Source organism: Brassica napus, chromosome C7 (genome assembly GCF_020379485.1).
Source record: "Brassica napus cultivar Da-Ae chromosome C7, Da-Ae, whole genome shotgun sequence".
Classification (NCBI taxonomy): domain Eukaryota; kingdom Viridiplantae; phylum Streptophyta; class Magnoliopsida; order Brassicales; family Brassicaceae; genus Brassica; species Brassica napus.
The window spans coordinates 53,895,609-53,916,158 of record NC_063450.1 but is presented as its reverse complement, the minus strand read 5'-3'; the positions used below and the strand labels follow the sequence as shown (position 1 = coordinate 53,916,158).

Sequence of the window (20,550 nt, the reverse complement as noted above, 5' to 3'; positions counted from 1 at the left end):
CTCGTTTCTGTAATCACACATTACACATTTCATCTCTTCTTCTTTTCGAATTGTAAAGAAAGACATCAGAAGTTGTTGATTTTTGTTTACCTTTGAATTGTGTTTAGTCCAAGTTAAACCAATGGCGTCGCCTCCTATATGATCATACCACGGCTTCAACGTCCCAAATTCTTTCTGCAGACAACCGAACAAGATAATAACCACGGTGAACTGAGTAACTTCTAATGTTTTTATTTAGATTAAAAAAAACTTGCCTGCAACCCACTCATGAAGCACTTGGTCGGCTCAAAGTCCACCATTATCTTCTTCTTAAGCTCCTCGGGTCTTCACTTCAAATCTCCAGCCAACAAAAATGGATTAAACGCTGTACTCGCCTTTCCGCGCGCCACATGTCTCCCTGCTCAAATCATTGCCAGAATATATAAGTTTATGAATTTAACGAGAAAAACAGAAAGCAATTTACACATAACGTTGCTAACAAATCTATCTCAACATTAGACCCATTATTTTTTATAAAATGGCTCACATTGATCTCCTTCTCGTCATTTCTGCCAAAGTCATTGTTTATGTCAACAATCAACGGATAGAACATCCAGTCATATATACTCCGCTAGTAATCGAAGAAACCTCAGGAACCCGTTGATGCGGGAGCAAGGAACACCAAGAGGGAGAGGCGTGAGGAAGACATGTGCAACCAAAAGTTCAATGGCCTCTTCCGCCAGGCAACCAGAAAAGAGATGCGCAGAAACCCATCTTTTCGCAAGCCTTAAGATCGAAGACAAGGGTATGAAGCTTCAAAGCAAAAACAAAAGTAAGCACAAGAAGTTTAAAGCCTTTTACCTTGCAACTGGTGCATAAATAGGAAACCGGCTTTGCAAACCGTTGATCATGCTTGCATGTTGACTGCGAATGAAAAGCATTTTATCAGGAACTTAGAATCACAGATATATGATGAGACCAAGAGAAGAAATTTTTACCTTCTCTCTTCACCAAACTCAGGCCTCTTTCGTGCGAAATTCTCAGGCGAAATGCATAACTACCCATGAAAACATCGACATTATCCTCAGTAGCTGTGCATGGTACTCCCTTAACGTTCTGAAGGCTGTCAGTATTTTCATTTGTAATAGATTAGATAAGAACATTATGTGACATAATACAATGAAGTGTTACCCACTTCTCTGCAATTTGAAGGAGGAAGGCGGTTTTTGTTTTCTCAATTGCCAAATCATCCATGGGCCAGTTACCAGAACCTTCTAGCTGCATATATCAAAAAGAATAGATTAAAACTGGGGAGTTTAGATAACTAACTTATAGCTGCATATGTACTGATCCCACACCTGAATCATGACCTTCATTGTTGGTATGCCTTTGATCTGACGCAAGCATTTTGAGAGATCTTCGTAGGCTTTAAGCACATTTCCAGACTAAGATAATGAAATAGGCAAATATTTACTTGAATCATTTTTATTAAACTCTGCCAAAAAAAAAAAAAACATGTATTGATAAACACACCTGTGCTTTCTGCTATTCTTTCATTTTTTAGCTCAGACTTGTCCCCCCAAAAATTTCGGAATCTGAGTGCCTCTATCTTGCTTTCAGCATCTGGACCGATATCAACTGTTCTAAATGCATTTTCGATAGATATGCCAATGAAAAGTGCTTCTCTGTCAAGAACTGACAAGCCCTGTTTCAAAGACAGTTAAAATTGTTAGAATAACGAGTCCACTTTGGCCGCAACGGAAAGTAGAATTCGTTATCTGAAGAAAACGTACACTACTCTCTACATGCCAATCTTGATTAGTATTTCTCCAAACAACGCGGATCGATTTTGCTCTGTCACCCAGTTCCTTGTTTCAGCAGGCTATGCACTTTCTGCTCATAGATTCTCCAACACTCCTTGTCCAAACAAAAACCTGATGTAGACACTTCTGTTTTTACTTTCAGGTGTAACCTAAGACAAACACAAATTAGCACAGAAAAAAATACAAAATTGAGTTGATTAGATAATAAATAGATTAGAGGCAATCAATAATTCAAATGTCTTTTTAAATCTCATACTTCACATGCACAAAACATTTTGACAAAAGTAAGAACAAGAGAAGTGAGAAGCGAAGCTGACCTTATGCAATGGTCATATTTAACAGGGAAGTCGACCTTAGTCATGAAGACCTCCTCGAATCCTCCATCTCTGAGTTTCATGCATTTAAGCGTCGAAGAAGCCTCATCTTGGAGCTGTGCGGACCAAGAAAAAAAAAAATTACATGAACAAGTCACAAAGACAACCACATCCTTGGATAAATTATCAGAAAAGCGAACGCAATTGGCTTATAAGAGATTTCTCCAGGTTAAGGCACCTCTTGGAATCCAACACTGGTCATCCAGAAAGCCAAATTCACAAGCGCAGATGAATCACATATAACAACAGGGAACAACTCTCTGAATTGCATTTTCTCCTGAAAATTTAAAACCTTAACTATCAACTATGAAGCACGGGGACGTCATTTAGGTCGACGTTTCCGGAAACGTTTCTGGGACGGGTACTGCTTGGGAACGGCACGGGCACGGCTTGGGGACGGTGAGAGTAACCGAAGGTCTAATAACTAATGTATTGTGTGTTTATTAACATATTTACATCAACATTATCTTACATTAAGATAATTCATTACTTTTTTTCTTTAAAAAGTACTAAAACGAAAAGAAACAAAAATTTATAACCTTCTTTCTATTTCTTCTAGTTTGAACATTGAACTAGATCAAGCATATTTTAATAATCAATGAGTAAACAAATCATTTTTTACTATTGTTATTACTTAAAATAGTATATTACATTGTTTTCTTTTAAGATTATAGAGTAATTTATTTTAGTTTCAATTTATATATATTTTTATATTAATATATATGCCGTACTCGTATCTTTAACTTTTTTGTTTTGCCGTTTCCCGTTCCCGTATCTGTCTTCGTATCCGTTCCGGTGCAACACAGACTACCAATAAATCCACAGTATGCAGGGAATAGAAATTGCTTTTCAGATTTTTCATTATTTCTTATGACAAAAACGTTGTCGTTTTGACAGATTTATCTTTAATAGTCGGCCCATCGTAATTTTATAGGAGCCCACGGTTTGAAAGCCCAAAAAATGATTTGGGGGAAAAGGGGTTTTTTGGGACCCATCAATTTATCGTATATTTTTAGACCCAAACAAAATATAAGTGCGAAATCATTCCTGAACTGAGATTTTTTTAAAAAAATTTCAACCCAAACTTGACTCCGTAACATAAAATCATACCTTGACTAACGATAAGTTAGTCAACCGTTAAACCATGCTTAATCGGATAAGGAAAAAGTGATGATTTCAACCTGGACAATTTTGGTCGTGTCTTTTCAGACTTGAACAATGAGTAAGTGTGATTTCATAGTCAAACTAAACAATAATTTGAATTTCATACCGGAACTTTAAAATTAACATAAAAATCACTTTGACTAATGTTTGGTTAGACAACCATTAACTAAACTAATTAAAAAACACTCACTATGACTCGAACCCACGCCTAGAGAAGCCCTAAACTGAGCATTAAACCACTGGACTAAGACAAATTTTGTAAAATCTACATATATACTAAATTATATAGGTACTAAAACGAGTAAAGAAATCACTAGCTTCTTCTCCATGTGGCTATATCTCTCTTTCAGTTGCCAATTTCAGAAGTTTCAGTCTTTAAGAAGTTCTATTTTTGATAGTAATGAACATTTTAAAATCGTATGAGAATGTAACGTTGGGAGCCAAGAAGATTAGCTCCAGGTATAACACGTAGACAAAAGCGGAGATTAGTTTCTTCGTCTAAAATGGATTAGCATGAACATAAGCATTATCAAGCCCAAGAAATCGAATCCATTTGGTCAGGGATCGATCTGCATCGAATTCGTGAGAAAACCTAGTATCGAGAAGAAGTAAAACAATGGTGTAATATGAAAGTAAATATAAATTAGTATATATGTAAATATGACAAAAGTTATTGACTTGATGGTAAAGTGTTCGTTTAATTCACTTGTCTGTGTCTGGCGTGGGTTCGGCTCTCCAAGTGACAAAATTTTACTATTTTAGCTAAAACGACGTCGTTTTAACTCTCCCTCGACATGTCATCTCTGCCTAGACACTGACGCGCTCAAAAATAACGGTTGACTAACCAAACGTTAGTCAGAGTAGTTTTTTATGAAATTCAAACTCACTACAAGAATTCATTAAATTAGCTACGGATTGGCAAAGATATTTTCGTAGCCAATTTTTTTACCTAAAGATATAGTGACAAAACACATAATTTTAACTTTGTAGCTAAATATGTGGCTAACTGTACCAATCCGTAGCTATATACCTATAGACGGATTCCATTGGTGGTCTATAGCTAAATAGATATACATTAGCCAGAGATAAGTGGTTGCTATAATTGTTCTATTTAGCACGACTAGCATCAATTTTTATTTATTTATATAGCTACGACTTAGGTAAAGAAACATAGCAGCTAAACTCTATAGCTATTTAGCAATAGAGCACTCTGCCGCTATGCCGTTGCTATTAAGCAACAAAACACTTTGTAGCCATGCAGTCGCCAATAGCTACAACTAGTTTTCTCGCAAAATTTGTCGCTAGCAAGCTACAAAATGGCGACGGATCGGGTTTAGCATCGACGCTGACACAACGGTTCCAATCCGTAGCAATCTGTCGCCTTTCGCATTGCAGCAACATATTTTTCTTTCTAGCTACGAAAAAATCAGTAGCTATATGATTGATTTCTTATAGTGACTATCATTCAGTTCGGGTATGAATTTTAAATCATTATTCAGTTTGGGTATGAAATCGCACTTACTCACTTTTCAGGTCTAAAAGAGCACGACCGAAATTGTACGGGTTGAAATCAGCACTTTTCCTTTATCCGACTAATCATGGTTTAACGGTTGACTAACGATAAGTTAGTCAAGGTAGGATTTCATGTAACGGAGTCAAGTTTGGGTCAAAAATCTCAGTTCAGGAATAATTTTGCACTTATGTTTTGTTTGGATCTAAAAAGGCACTACGCAAATTGTTGGGATCTAAAAATGCCCTTTTCCCTACGAACATACCCCCAAAGTTTTCATATGATCAAAACCTTTTTTTTGTTTGCAAAGATATATAATCTATAAAAAAACATTAAAATTTGTATTGACTCAAAAATATATGGCTGACTAGTCTACGATTTTTATTTGATTATTCTGACAAGTATATACAATTTACCTATAAAATAGAAACTAGATAAATGTAACCACAAAATTGCTAACGCCAGTAACCTTTGTATCGAACTTAATACATATTTTAAAAATCACAAAATAGTTAAAATAAGAAAAAAAAGTTATTAAGCTTTTGGTCTATATATGCTGAAGTAGTCACTAAATATGTTAAACGCGAGTCTGGTGTGCAATTTCTTTCTACGGTTCAGAAGATTGCCTCATTGTCGAGCATGTTGGGTATTATTAATGAGTCGGTTTTAGATTTTAAAGATAACTAGGATAAGACATGCGTTTTACAGGGCGAATTTATATGAAAATTATTTAAAAAATATCGTATGGAAAAATAAAATTTATATTTTTGATCGAATAAATATTGTTGGCCCTTAAATAATTTTTTAAGAACTTCTTTGTTAATTATATAATTTGTTTACTGATGAGCTGATTCCATTTTAAAAATATTTTAGGTAAAAAATCATTTATCGCATAAGAACCTAACGTTTAGGCCGAAGAATCTCAGGCCTACTATTTGGTTACAATGAAAATATGAGAGCTCGGTTTTATATCATGATTTAGCAATTTAAAAATTAATTATAGTTATGAAAAGTTTACGTTCACGTGTCACTCCTAAATACCTTCAATATTTTTCTCACTTTTTTGTCGATTCTTTCATTTTGGTTATTACTCGATATAAATATTGATTTTCGAGTTTATTCTCATTTCGTTATTTTGTTTTGGCCTGAGATTTAGAAAATGTTTAAGATTTAAAATTATCAAAGAGAAACATACTTAGGTTAAGATCCGTGTCTTGAGCAGAATAAATATTTTATATTTATTATATTTTATGTTTTTCTGCATATTATGAAATAAAATAATAATTATTATATATTAAATAACTAAGAAATCAGTTACTATCATATAATAAATTGGCGTGCACGTATAAATCAAACGATCGCTCTTGTTTATTCGCAATCATTTTAGGGTAAATAAATCAAAACAATCAATATTATCTATCATATATGATATATACTTAAATTTAAATGATATTAACATAGATATATACTATACTTTTAATATGGATATTTATTAAATGAGGTTTCTACTCATATGATTTTATGATTGTTTGCATATTTGTGTAACAAAATTTTACACCAACGAATTTTTTTTATGTGGAATGTTTAATGGTTTCAATAATTTATAATCATTTAAAAAAATGAATATTTCAAAATTAAAATATTAAGTTTTCAATATATGTTCAACGTAAATATTAAAATATAAGTGTGTATTTTCATATGATGTATATAGTTTAATTTAAACGATATGATATATATATATATATATATATAACATAATCACCTATTAAAATAAAATTATTTATTCATATGATTTTATAATCATTGTATCTTATTATTGAAAAAAATTTAAACCTTGATCACAAAAATTTATGTGAATTTTTTAACAGTTTTAGTAATTTATACTTGTTTTGAAAAATTCAAAATACAACATATACAAAAAATCTAAATTTTTATTATATGATTAATGTAATTATGTAATTTAGTTTAATAATAAATAATTAAACAAAAATGATAGAAAGTATCTTCTATATATTAATTGAGAAACATTACAACTTCTTTTGTAGCCACGTGTCATCACTAGGATGATTCTTAGAATCCTTAGAAAAATAGATTGGTCCATCTAATTATATAATAAGCTTTTTATTAAACTAACCATAAATAAATTCATTATTAATGTTTTCTATTATTTTCTTAAATAAAAGTTACGCAATTTTCTAATATGGCTAAAGTATATATGACAATTAATGATTTTGAATAAAAAAGATTTTATAAAAAATAGTGTATCTTCTATCATATTTGTTTAATTTTAAACTATTGAAATAAATTAAACAACCACATTAACCATATAATAAAAATTTAAATTTTTTTTGTATAAGATATATTTTGAATTTTAAAAAACGAATAGAAATTACTAAAACTGTTAAAATCACGTTCAAATTTTGTGATCCTTGGTTTAAAAATTTTGGTATGACAAGATACAAATGATTACAAAATCATATAAGTGCAAAGTCTAATTTAATTAATTATTAAGACTAAAAGATATATATATATATATTGTTTTAAATTAAACTATATACCATATAAAACACATAAATATTTTAATTTCAAAAATTACTTTGAACAATTTCTTTTGATAAAAGCTTTGAACAAACATTAACAAGTTATTTTTAAAAAAAAAAAATTATTATGACTATTAATTCCACAGTGAAAATTTTGTTATCAGTAATTTATTTGTTTGCTATAAAATATATAAATGATAAAAAAACATATAAGTAGAAAACATCATTTCATAGATATTAATATTAAAAATATACTATATACGTTAATATCATTTAAATTTAGAGTATTTTCACTCCTTACCCACACAGTTTAATTAATTTAATTTTTTGCTATAAAATATATATATGATATAAAAACATATGAGTAGAAAGCATCATTTCATAGATTAATAAAATTTATATGTCCGTACCAATTTAATTATATATGTAATTGTTACTGAATTTTTAATTATTCAATATATATTTATTTTTCATAATATGTAAAAACATATAATACCTAAAATAATGTATATATATAATGTTCATTCCGCGCAAGGCGCGGATCTTAACCTAGTACAGATTGTTAGCAATTTATTATTATTTAAAATCATTAACTGTCATATATATATCTTAATTACATTAGGTAATTTCGTATGTTTTATTTAAAGAAAGAATTCAATTTGATAAATGAATGGTCCATAATGGACATACTATATAATATAACATTTCATAACAATTTAATTTTGGACTAACAAAATTCTCAATTGATTTTCAAACCACCACGTAAGTAAAATTAGCATTCTAATTACGTGACAACTCAGCAGAGCATTTTTTTAATTAATACAAACTACGTGGTATAACTTTTTAAATGTTTCTCTATTAATATATAGAGGATTATGGTTATTGTTTTATTACATAGTTGCATATTTGGTCGGCTACAAGTTATATAAAAGACAATTGGTGGTCAAACACCATAAAAATTACAATATTGATAGAAAGAGGAAAAAAAAAACCGTAGGTATGCCGTGTATCTTGTTAATAAGCTACTCTAGTTTTGGCATGCATCATGCATGCACAACAACTACATTGCACCATGATTTTATATATTACCAAGAAATGTACTTTAGTCACCTACTTATAAAATACATGCAAATGGAGGGTCTAGATTAGAATAAGATAAGAAGTCACGTGAGCGAAGAGAGACGACAAGGAAATGTGAAATTACAAAGTCGAACACTTAGTGTCTTGGGGTGATCGCTAGTTTTGGTGTTCCAAGAAGCAAATTGTCAAGGTCTGTGTGTGTGTGTTTGTGTTTGTGTGTGTGATAGAGAAGCATATTTTGGGAAAGCGGTGTGGTCGTCTCAGTTGAACCAAGAAAACATCAATCTCAAGACCGATCCGATTCTCTTTGTTCCCTCTCTCTCTGGGTCTCTTGGTGTTGTTTAAATCTTTATATTCATCATACTCTCTCCAGTTACACGTATTTTTGTCCGTTCATGTTTGGCGGCACACGTCCTCCAACAAGATTTTTTGTTTTTAAATCTTAAAACTCAAATTGATGATTATTTTTTGCTTTGTTTACGTACTACAAACTTAGTTGACAGGCAATTTTAAATTAAAAAGACTAGTCGATGACACCGCATTTATGTTAAAAGGTCCACACGATAAATATAAGATGTATGTATCTAATATCTTAGATATCATACTAAGCATAAGAATTAAGTTTATACAGTGAATCTTCTTCTTTGAAAATTTTATATATTGAATCTTCTTTAAAAACAAAAAAAATGATGATTTTTTTGCAGGCAATGAAAATGTTGACTGTTAATTTTAAAAGATCGATATATAAATGTTATAGTAAAATGATCCAAAATCGACATAGAACATCCAAAACGTTATTAAAGTTCGGCTAAATAAGTTTTGAGGGAATCTGTTAAAAAAAATTATCATCACAAATATAAGATGTAGCTTATAATATGAATTGTAAATCCAAAATTCAAAATTGTACTTTTCAGGTCAGGATTAACTGATGGTTATAATACCACAATAACAGTTCAAAAACTTACTTCATAATCTGATTTTTTTTTTTGTAAAACTGTCAAATTTGGAGAAAACCTAAGTTGTGTAATAGTTTCTTTCATCTTATATTAACTTAGCCAATAGGTTTATTTATACAAATACATAACTTATAGCAAATTCTTTACATAATAGAATAACAAATCTAATTTATACATTAATACTGGCTTTCTTAATAGTTACATCTCTTAATAAAAACTCAAATCTGATTTTTGTTCTTCCGTAATAAGTCTACGTACCCTTTTGATCAAACTGTTTCCCGCTTAGATCAAACTCAGCTGTTTTGCGTCTTGTAAAACTATGTACAAAACAACATAGATCTGATCCAATAAAAGAAAAAGAAGATAAATGATAAAGAAAACAGAAAATTTATCCGGGCCTCGTGGTCTGGTGGTATAGGAACCTCGGCTGAGGTGCCCGCCATCACGAGTTCGAGACCCGGTCACGGAATGACTTAGGCCCCCTGGTGGGTACAGACGCAGGCTGGTTCCGGGTTCAGGGAGGGATTAAGGCCGAAGGCCCGAACCCATCCTGGTAAACAAAAAAAAAAAAAAAAAAAAAAAAAAAGAAAACAGAAAACTTTTCTGTAGATCTACAGACTGCATTCATTTGATGAGTTCATTCTCTTTGTACCCTTTTTATTTTATATTTTAAATTCGAGTTGGAGTTTGCTTCTTTGACTAACCAATAGAATCTATCTCTCGCCAAGCTAAAGAAAGAACGCAATGTTGTTGCTTTTAAATCATTGCAAAGTATCTCAACCGGGTCACCTTTACCTTTATCCCTTTATATTTCACTTCTAACCTGAACATTGGCTAGTTTTATTCCCTGACTCCTTAAAAGCACCAATCTTGACCATTCATATCTCTCATGCATTGGTCACAATAGTGGCAATGATAATGTTCAAATGCATATAAAGTTTGTAACGACTAAAGTACGCGTGAATGTTCAGTTTTAAAATCGATTGGTAGTAAATATTTAGTGTCTTTTTGAGTGAGATTTCGATAAGAGTTATAATATTTTTCAATAGTCTCATGGTAACAAACCAGTTGATTCACACTTTATTATAATTTTATTCAAATTTCTAGACATTTCATCTACGACTAAACTAGATCTCAAACCGCGCAACCGCGCGGGTTTTTGTTTTCAATGCTATTTTTTTTCAATGCTAAATTGGTATATATTATAATATATATGTGTCTATCAATGTTTAAAACATAATAAGTTTACGGTATATTTTTTTCATTGAATAGATTGTTTCAAACTTTCATATGTATTTGTATCTTCTTCTATATATATATTTTTAGATTATTATTTCATTATTAAAATCGTAACTATATATATAAAGATTAGTAAAATATTGTTTTATTGTCATATTCAAAAATATCGTAACATTTCACAAATTTAGAAAGTTTTTAAAAAATTAAAATTTTCGCTTCATAGATTTATATTATCGAGTAAATATTTAAACATTTATTTTTTGTTTAATTTTTAAAATAAACTATATAGTTTAAAATTTGTTTTCATTGGTTTAAGGTAGTAACGATTAATTATTGTTAGATAATATGATTTTTTTTATTTTAAAAAAAAATATTTATAATTTTAAAAGTTAATATCGACAAATAATTAACATATAGAGGTATAGTATTACAATATTAAATTATATTTATTTAATTTATATTATCTATAAATCCAATGGATCATCTATTGTTTAAATCTAATTATTGATAGCCCAATAAAAATTTATGGTAGACCCAAAATTTAAATGATAAGATTAGAAATTAAATGTAACATGACTTTCTAGGAATAAGTCCATTAGGTCCATTTTAAAAAAAATCACACATGAATCAAAATTATGACTTCTGTTTTAATATATAAGATTGAAAATGAGTGTTATAGATATATGATATCGCTATTATCTGAATACGGAATACAAAATGACGTTTTTGAATGACATAACTTAAGCATAAGAATGAGAGCCTTTATCACACAGATTATAAATTATAATGCATGTTATACTTTAACATAACCTATTGCGGTGAACGTTATCGCCATAAGGACATATATAAAAAGACACTGCAAAAATGAGAGTATTACACGTCGAGTTGGTGAAGCAAGCGATGACGTGTGGAAGAAGGGGACTGAGATATTCGGCTTTGGAGATAGATGATCGTGATCGGAGAGAGACCTGATCCTTAGAAGACCGTGACATCCCCCAGTCACGTGGTCCTCTTTTGACTACATTCTCTCTTTAACTGCAGATTGAGCTTGTCATTATTATTTCCTACTTTACCATTTTAATAATTAAATTAAAATATCTTCTTTAATTCATTATAACACTGTAGTTTGCTTAGCAGTGTTAACAACATTTCGTCCGTGCAAAAAGTATTGTTTAAGGTGAAATATATATTTAACCAAACCACATCGTGGTGGTCTCCACTAGAGGAGGAGTTGCCATGTTGGTCCAGGCCAGGGATCGACTCCCCTCTAGTGCGAAATTATTAGCTCCACATGTGGCCACGCGGATATGGGTCCATGCTTACGGTCCATTTGAATACCCGGGAGAGGATCCATCCGTGGGTTGCACCTCCCACCCGGGGGTTAGGTCTGTGTCTTTAATAGACTCGGGTTTAACCTTTTTGTTTTACAAAAAAAAATATATATTTAACCATAAATTTTTGTCCAAAACCAATTATCTTCGCGCTGCAGCTATTATAATCTACTTATTGATTTAATAGAAGCATACATGAAAGAAAATGAATGCGGAATTGTTTAAGAGATATGATAAAATAACTTAATGTATTTGCTACATTAGATACTAAAGCGTTCTGTAGGTAAGAGTTATGATTTGTATACGTGACTTCATTTCTACTTAAGTTAGATTTCTATGTATAAAATTATTAGAGTTGTTATTTAGATCACCAACCGTTCAGTTTTAATCCGAAATAACGTAACTTCAACAAAAGGTCTCTCTTAGAACTGAACCAAAGACCCAACACTATATAAAATACTCATAATTGTTACATCTTTTTAGACAAAAAGAAAAGAAGCAAACCCATCTAAATCTAGAGAATAAACAGAAAAAGAAAGAAAAAAAAAACAATATGGATTCAGTTATACGTTACATATATAACATCGGGACCAAGGTTTGCTCTATTGTCGACTTATACCCAAGCTCTATAAATACTCTCGCCTATCTCCACTTCACAGAGCAACGTGTATTCCTTTGTTTTCTACCTGACTCCTCTTTCACCGTTTCCATATAACCACTACACAAAACAGACACACACTTCTCTTTGTATCTCTCAAAAACAAGAGTTTCCTTCTAGTGTTTCCACGATCATATACCTACGTATAATGATGGGTTTCTCAATGTTCTTCTCCGAAAACGATGGTGTCCATCACTCTTCGGCTTATGCTTCTGTTGACTGCACTCTCTCTCTTGGAACTCCTTCAACTCGCCTCTGCAATGACGACGATGACCGTAGATTCTCGTCTCACACTTCCAACAATATGTCCAACGCCTTAGGCTCATGGGACTTCTTGCACGGTGGCAAGAAAGGCGGTGGTGGCGGCGGAAATAACCTATTGGCTCGTCGTTGCGCTAACTGTGACACCACTTCTACACCTCTTTGGAGAAACGGTCCAAGAGGTCCCAAGGTATATAATATGCACCCATTACATCAATATTTATATAAAACCATATACTATATGGTCCATTTTAAAAAAATTCTACATCCATTATAACTTTTTTATTTTTAATTTGGTCAGTCATTGTGCAATGCGTGTGGAATCCGATTCAAGAAGGAAGAGAGACGTGAGTCGACCGCCAGAAACTCCGGCAGAAACTCGACTTCCGGCGGAGTATCAACGGCCGCGGCTGGCGTTCCTGTCTCCGATCATCACGGAGTTACAAATTATTACTATAATAACAACAATAATAATAACAATCATTATGATTCATCGTCGCCTTGGATTCACCACCAACATCAAAATACGCAAAGAGTTCCTTATTACTCGCCTGCAAATAACGAATATTCTTTCGTTGATGATGTCAGAGACGATAATAATGACCTCACGTCCGACCCGTTTTTGTCTTGGAGGCTTAACGTAGCCGACCGGGCCAGCCTTGTCCACGACTTTCCGATGTGATGAATGATCGTCACATAGATTTTTCCCATTAAATGTCTTAGCCTGTATACCACCTTAATTCTAGCAACAACAACAAAAAGAAACCATGGCCTTGGCCAAAGTATTTAATTTTTACTCTTTATTTCACATCTACTAAATGTTTTGTTTGGTATTTATGTAAGTTTTCTAAATTTAAATTTCGTATGAAGGACTTGTGTGTTCTTTTTCAAAACGTTTCGAATGTTCTCTCGGGTAAATGAACGAGTGATACTTGTACCTACTTTATAACCTTCTAAGTACGTATGCTCTACTCTGACCACGATTCAAGATCAAATCTCTTTCGCTTAGTATAGTGTAAACTTCGTTTCTGATTCATATATATCCTTAAGTACTGTCTTGTACTATTTTTCTTATATTTTCAACTAACAACTATTAAAACATATTTGAAAAACAATTATTAAAACTAGGGCTGGCAAAAAAACCGGATCCGAAGAACCGAATCGAACCCGATCAAAAAAAGTAGTACAAAACCCGAACCGAAATTGATTAAATATCCGAACGGGTTCAAAATTTTGGTATCTAAAGAACCGAAACCGAACCCGATCCGAACCGAAGTATCTCGGGTACCCGAAATAGATTTATATACCTAAATATATTACTTATTTTTAGATTTAATGTATATTAAAAACATCCAAAATATATAAGATACTTTTAAGTTGTCTAAAATACTTGAAAATATACATAAATAGTCAAAAGTAAATGTCTAAAATAGCTAAAATATATTCGAAACACCAAAATCTTGAAATGTCGATTGATTTTCTATCCAAATATTCAAATCAAACCAATTTATATGTTCATTTTAGGTATTTTGACATATATTATACAAATTTATATGTAATATATTATTTTGTTTTACTGATTTTGAGAAATTTTAAGCATATAATGAATATTAAAGTTTTAAAAATAATTTAAATGGGTTATCCGAACCCGAACCGAACCCGCAAAGATCCAAACCAAACCCGAACCGAAATTTAAAAATATCCGAATGGGGCTGAAATCTTTAAACCCGAAAATCTGAAACCCGAATAGATCCGAACCGAACCCGAATTGGTACCCGAACGCCCACCCCTAATTAAAACACAGGATTCCACTAAAAATTGTAAATTCATGTATATTTATGAGGAAATTTGGAAGAACCATAGTTTTGTCTGATTCTTAGAGCAAGACGATCAATATGGGTCTATTGATCAACACTAGTTCTCGTAGTAACTCTATAGCCAACATTCAGTTTTCTGACATGAGTGAAATTTAGAAATTGTACAAAGTCATTCTTTGTAATATTTTCAGAATGCATTTGATAAGTATTTGACATATTTTTCCAAACTGAAAAAATTAATACTAGAAATGAATTCACAAATAAAAAGCAAAAAAAAAAAAAAAATTTATGCGAAGAATATATGCATGATGGACAACAAGAATGTTTAGAGTATTAACGCCCAAGTTGTCTTGGAAATTTAGCCATATCAATTGGTATCAGTACTGAGAACAATAATCTGGTGAATTGTCAAATGATGAGACTCGGCTCCTCTCTTATGTTTCCCATCAGCTCTGATTTTGCAATACAAATATTCATAAATTATTGTAAGAAAAAAACAAGATAGGTAAAATAAATTTGGATCAGAAACACAAACTCCTAGCTGAGACTTGTCAAATGGCAGAAAGTACTCAAAGTTGTAGTCTTCATGATAAAGTCATTTGAACTCCTACACCACAGTAGCATAGCACATAAGTAAGCCGATAACAAAACTATAAAAACTAATCCACATACCATGCTACTAGTATGATCTTATATAAACAGTTAACATTGTGAATTATTATAAAATGTTCATACATGTGATGCATGTCTCATTTCTCTACTCCGACTAACTAGTATGATATTGATAAATAGGTCATGTTCCTATTTAATGCAGAATAGTTGGTTGCTTACACACATAAATAATTTATTTACACATAATGAAATTCACTATAGGTGCTGGCAAACCAAGATGAGGAGAGAAAGAAATAGAAAGGAAATGGATTCCATGAGAGTAACCAGAAAGCAAAAAGATATGAAAAGGATGTGAAAGAACTCGACATGGATCAAACTCAAGCAGCAGTCTTTGAACTGTCGATGCTTGAATAATTTACAATATTATCGTATTCAGCCCAAAGTAATATACTAGTATATAGATACTATCATAAGCTATTCATCACATACAATCTTTTCTTTTAGTAATAAACTACACATCTTGTAAAATATCATTACAAACTGAACGTGCGAATAATGTCAATCTCTGAAAATATATTCATGTGAAAAAACAGTGTAGATTTAGGCATTTACTGGAGAAGAACAAAAAGGTGGACCACTCAACGGGTTGCGACGAAATACAAAGTCTTACACAAACGTTGATAATTTGCATTTGCGAAGGTTGTGGTCACAAGAAAGTGTTATATCTTAGGCTCTTTCTCAAAAAAAAAAAAAAAAAAAGTGTTATATATCTCACTCATACCATGTGATGTGACTACCACACACTCCTCCTATGTTATTTACATTGTAGTTTCTTTTGGGGTTAAATTATTGCAAGATACAACATGCATGGGACCCAATCTTGGCGATAATGTCGATTTTTTTTCTATCTTCAACAATCAAGATTGTCTGATGAAAGATAATAAACCATAAAATGAGGAAAAGTTTGAATAGGTAATTTAAAGCGAAATGGCGCATCCTTAACGTTAGCAAAGAGTTTGTCAAAAATAGATGTCCATATTAACATTTGCAAACAGATGTATGAAACCATAGATGGGCAGCTAATTTATAATTTTATATTAACCATGAATGGTCTTTTATTTTTTACACACGGAAATAAAAGACCAAAGAAGAAAGACTTTTTCACTCAGAAGTTCCATTTTCCCTGGAGAAATAGAAAAGGATTTAAAAAGAAAATTGTGTAAATTACTAAAGAAAAATAAAAACTGTTTGCATGTGTATTGTTGACTTGACCAGTGCGACGCGACACTAAAGACCAATCCATCCTTTGGAACCAGCATTACGCGGTTACGTAGATTCCCGTCACAGCCCAGTTATCGCCCTTTAAAATGTGAAAGTTCAACGAGTCACTTTAACACTCGCAGTCCTCTCTTTCTCATAATAGTCTTTTTCATTTTCTCCAATCAACAACCAAAGTTTGTACCGTTTTTTTTTTTTGCAATCCTTCGAGATCTTTAACACGAGTGACCTTCAAAGACTGTATCTTAGTTTGTTGACAAAAAAAAAAGTAACTCAATTCTCTTACCTTTATCTCTGCTGTGCTTTGGTTTGTTTACTTGATGTTCTGTTTCATTGTCAAATTGTCTTACAAATATATGTTTATCAAACTTGGCAGAATCTTGAAACTTGCTGTGTTAGATGGGAATTGACATCACTACCCGGATAGAGAAGTTGCCTCATTCCTTCAAGGTCTGTTCTAAGCATCTCCTTATAATCTAACTTTTTTGCCTTAAGGTTTAGTTATTTGTAATGACATGTTTGGTGTTGCTTGCTCTGCTTCCAGATGCACTCTTCCATGTGCTTAGAGTTAAAGAACTTAGTTGATAGGGTCATGAGCATCTTTCCTGATATAGAAGATGCTCGTCCCGGATCCTCCTCAGGGATACAGACTCTTTGTTTGCTCAACAAAGCTTTGGAGAAAGCTAAGCTGCTTCTTCGGTACTGCAGTGAATCAACCAAACTCTACATGGTTTGTCACATTTTCTTAATTTAATTTAATTTGCAAATGTGCATTTTTTTTTTCTGTGGCCTAAAATGTTGCTTCATTCTTCAGGCAGTAACAGGAGATGGTATACTCTCAAGAGGTTGTAGAGCCATAAAGTTATTAGAGCAAAGCTTAAGTGATATCAGAAGCATGGTACCAACTGTTTTGGCTGTTAAGGTTTGTGTACCAAACTATTTTTGATTCTTCTATAAAAAAAATGAAGAATCACTGATGAGAGTTTTGCTTGTTGCAGATAACTCAAATAGTTCAAGATCTTAGATCAACTGTGTTGTCTCTAGAACCATCTGAAGAAGAAGCTGGGAAAGCTGTTAGAGAGCTGATGCAGCTGAGCACATCTTCTTCTGATGAGATTAGAGATTTTCATTTCGCAGCGTTGAAGCTCCATCTTTCAACTCCTGAAGCCATTGTGAGTGAGACAGGATCCTTAAAGTCGCTTTTTGTGAAGTTAGGCGAGCGTGAAGGGGACAAGAGACAGGTTTTGAAGTATCTTCTCTGTCTTTTAAAGAAGCATGAGGAGATCATTTTGAGAGATAACTCTTTCACGCAGCTTCAGTCTGTTGATGATCCTGTGTGTGCTAGTGCTGTAGAAGCCGGGTGTACTGACTTCAACTCAAGCTTCTCCACTGAATCAAGAACTGAAGTCACAGACTCTACTCACAGGGAGGTGGAGATAGGCTCTCTCTCTTCCCTCTTGGAGATGGCAGAGTCTGGAGCAGACCATCTCCAGGAAGAAGCTATGAACACACTCAAGAGCCTCTCCTCGAGCAAGGAGATTTGTCTGGAAATGGTTTCTCTCGGTTTCGTCAAGAATCTCACATCTCTCTTGCAACAAAGCGTGTTCAGCAAGCAATCGATAATCATTCTGAGGAACCTCTGCAACACGGAGAAAGGAAGGGTTTGTATAACGGAAACACCTAGTTGTTTAGCTTCAATAGCTGAACTGCTGGACTCATATGTTCCGGAGGAGCAAGAGAATGCAATCTCCATCCTGTTACAGCTCTGTGTGGAGAAGATAGAGTATTGCAACCTTGTTGTGAGAGAGGGCGTTGATATTTACTCATCTCTTTTCTTGATATCAAACAATGGAACGGAGGAAGCCAAGGTTGGTGCATCAGAATTGCTTAGAGCTCTTGAAGAAGTAGATTTTCACAGAGAAGAAGAGTCTTCCACACTAGAAGGAGCAACTACTTCACAGACTGTTATTACTCCAGTTAAGCATCAAGAACCGATGCTAACAACTCCATCTCTTAAGAAGTCTGGTCTTTTTGGAATTCCCATTTTCAAGAAGAAGAAAAGTTTGTTAGGTTGTTTTATAACTTAAATCTTTTTTGTCTGGTTCTATTTGTTGAATTATGAATTTGTAAATGTCAATTTTGTTTATTTGTCAATTTTTAATTAAGTAACTAAGTTTAAACCTTAAATGCAAACATATCTTACGTAACCTACTATAATCTATTGTGAAAAAAAATATTCTTATAAAAATATATTTATTTTATTATTTATTTAGGAATCAGTGGGTGTGTTTTCTGTATTGGTTTGGACTAAGAATCATCACACCCTTAGTAAAAATAGATATATTTATTTGATCCAATCATAAATTAATATCATAAAATTTGGCTAGCAAATAAAATATATTTTAAAGTATAAAGATAAGTCCTATGTATATAGTGTTGTTATCGTAAATGAATATTGTTTCAATCATAAAGGTTATAAATTAATTATCTTTAGATTTACCTTAATTTTTTTACTATTATTAATGATCAAAATCAATAGAATTCACTTTTTATACATTCCAAATCATTAAAAATTAAATTTTAAATTTTATTAATTTTTTATAAATAGTTGAAATATTTAAATATTCAAATATTTAAATATTTTAAGTTTACTACCGTAAAAAGGGCAAACATTTTGTTATTCGGAAAGTTTTTTTTTAACACTAGATTTTTTTTATAATTTCAGATAAGATGTAGGTAATTTCATGTTATCTATGTTTTCTGATGAGAAATTTAATGTCACATGTTATGAAAAATTGGATTGCTTTTCCCAAAACAAAGACGAAATTTAAGATCTTGATAACTGATGAATAAAAAAAAACAATTATATTACGTTTGTGTTTCTATTTTTTATAAATTCAATAATAATCATATATATTTTGATAAACAACTTTGTCATATATAAAGAATTTGATTTTCAATTTAATTTGTTGAGAACATAAATAAAATTTTATTAATCTTTGAATTAATATTTATGTATTAATAAATATCCGTAAGATAATTGTGCCCGCATGTGCAGGCAAAACACCTAATATAGTATTGTTTTGAGTTGCAGGTAAATAAATATTTATCCTATGTATATATATATATACTAGGTCGGCCCGTCCTACGGGCGAGATATACTTTATTTGTAATCAAGATTATTATTTTTTATATGATTTGTGGTTTGTGTTTTATGTTTACATTTGCAAGAGATGTATATGAGATATAATATTTTCTTAATTTAAAATTAACCAAAAAAACTAATTTTTACTATTAGCATCTCTCTCTCTCTCTCTCTCTCTCTCTCTCTCTCTCTCTCTCTCTCTCTCTCTCTCTCTCTCTCTCTCTCTCTCTCTCTCTCTCTCTCTCTCTCTCTCCCTCCACGCTACGGGCGTGTTAGTAACTAAAAATATATAAATATATCAGTTATTCTTTTTATAGATCATGATCATCACAATATTAAAATGTTCATGAATACATAATAGTTTTACATATTTTCTTTGTTTATTCTACTGTAATTATGATAATTTTGATAATAAGTAAAAAAAATTTAATACAAAAATTTTACATTATATTTTTTCTTATGAATATTTTAAAATTTATGTCTTTGATATTATATTATTAATTATGTGCTAAAATATTATTTTAGGTTGATGTCAAATGAAACATTATTTTCATATATATATATATATATATATATATTTGAAACTATTGTTTTTCATATCATATTAGTTCTAGTTGTTTTTTCGAAATAGGAGGTACGGTTGGACGAATTTCTTTCAAATATGCCAATGCTGTGATTGTTTTTTATTATTAGGTTAGCAGGTGCCATTTGTCGAGAATGGAGTATATATGTTATGGGAAGTGAGTGTTCTAAATAAGGCATAAGTTAGTGTTTGGAAAAAAC

At 31.7% G+C, this 20,550-nt stretch overlaps 2 protein-coding genes, 1 long non-coding RNA gene and 1 pseudogene across 4 annotated transcripts; 2 read left to right on the top strand and 2 right to left on the bottom strand.

Annotated features, from left to right (window-relative positions):
* Positions 1-90: 90 nt before the first annotated feature.
* Positions 91-2,663, bottom strand: LOC106408611 (annotated as a pseudogene).
* A 9,712-nt stretch (positions 2,664-12,375) lies between these two features.
* LOC106409236 (GATA transcription factor 19) lies at positions 12,376-13,808 on the top strand. The gene is made up of 2 exons (XM_013849896.3): positions 12,376-13,105; positions 13,217-13,808. Exons 1-2 carry the CDS (start codon positions 12,803-12,805, stop codon positions 13,595-13,597), a joined length of 684 nt encoding a protein of 227 aa, XP_013705350.1. The 5' UTR covers positions 12,376-12,802; the 3' UTR covers positions 13,598-13,808.
* A 1,248-nt stretch (positions 13,809-15,056) lies between these two features.
* LOC125590187 lies at positions 15,057-16,476 on the bottom strand. Its single transcript, XR_007326389.1, has 2 exons — positions 15,268-16,476; positions 15,057-15,184 (listed from the first exon to the last, which is right to left on the bottom strand). It is a non-coding gene; the product is annotated as an uncharacterized LOC125590187 (long non-coding RNA).
* Positions 16,477-16,743: 267 nt separating this feature from the next.
* Positions 16,744-18,809, top strand: LOC106408610 (U-box domain-containing protein 5). 2 transcript variants are annotated; one of them, XM_048763406.1, is made up of 5 exons: positions 16,744-16,890; positions 16,999-17,072; positions 17,167-17,352; positions 17,437-17,544; positions 17,621-18,809. In XM_048763406.1, exons 2-5 carry the CDS (start codon positions 17,022-17,024, stop codon positions 18,707-18,709), a joined length of 1,434 nt encoding a protein of 477 aa, XP_048619363.1. In that variant the 5' UTR covers positions 16,744-16,890; positions 16,999-17,021; the 3' UTR covers positions 18,710-18,809. The 2 variants fall into 2 exon arrangements, with proteins under 2 accessions (XP_048619363.1, XP_022561310.1); XM_022705589.2 differs by lacking the exon at positions 16,744-16,890 and having other exon boundaries at positions 16,897-17,072.
* The last annotated feature ends 1,741 nt before the right edge of the window (positions 18,810-20,550 follow it).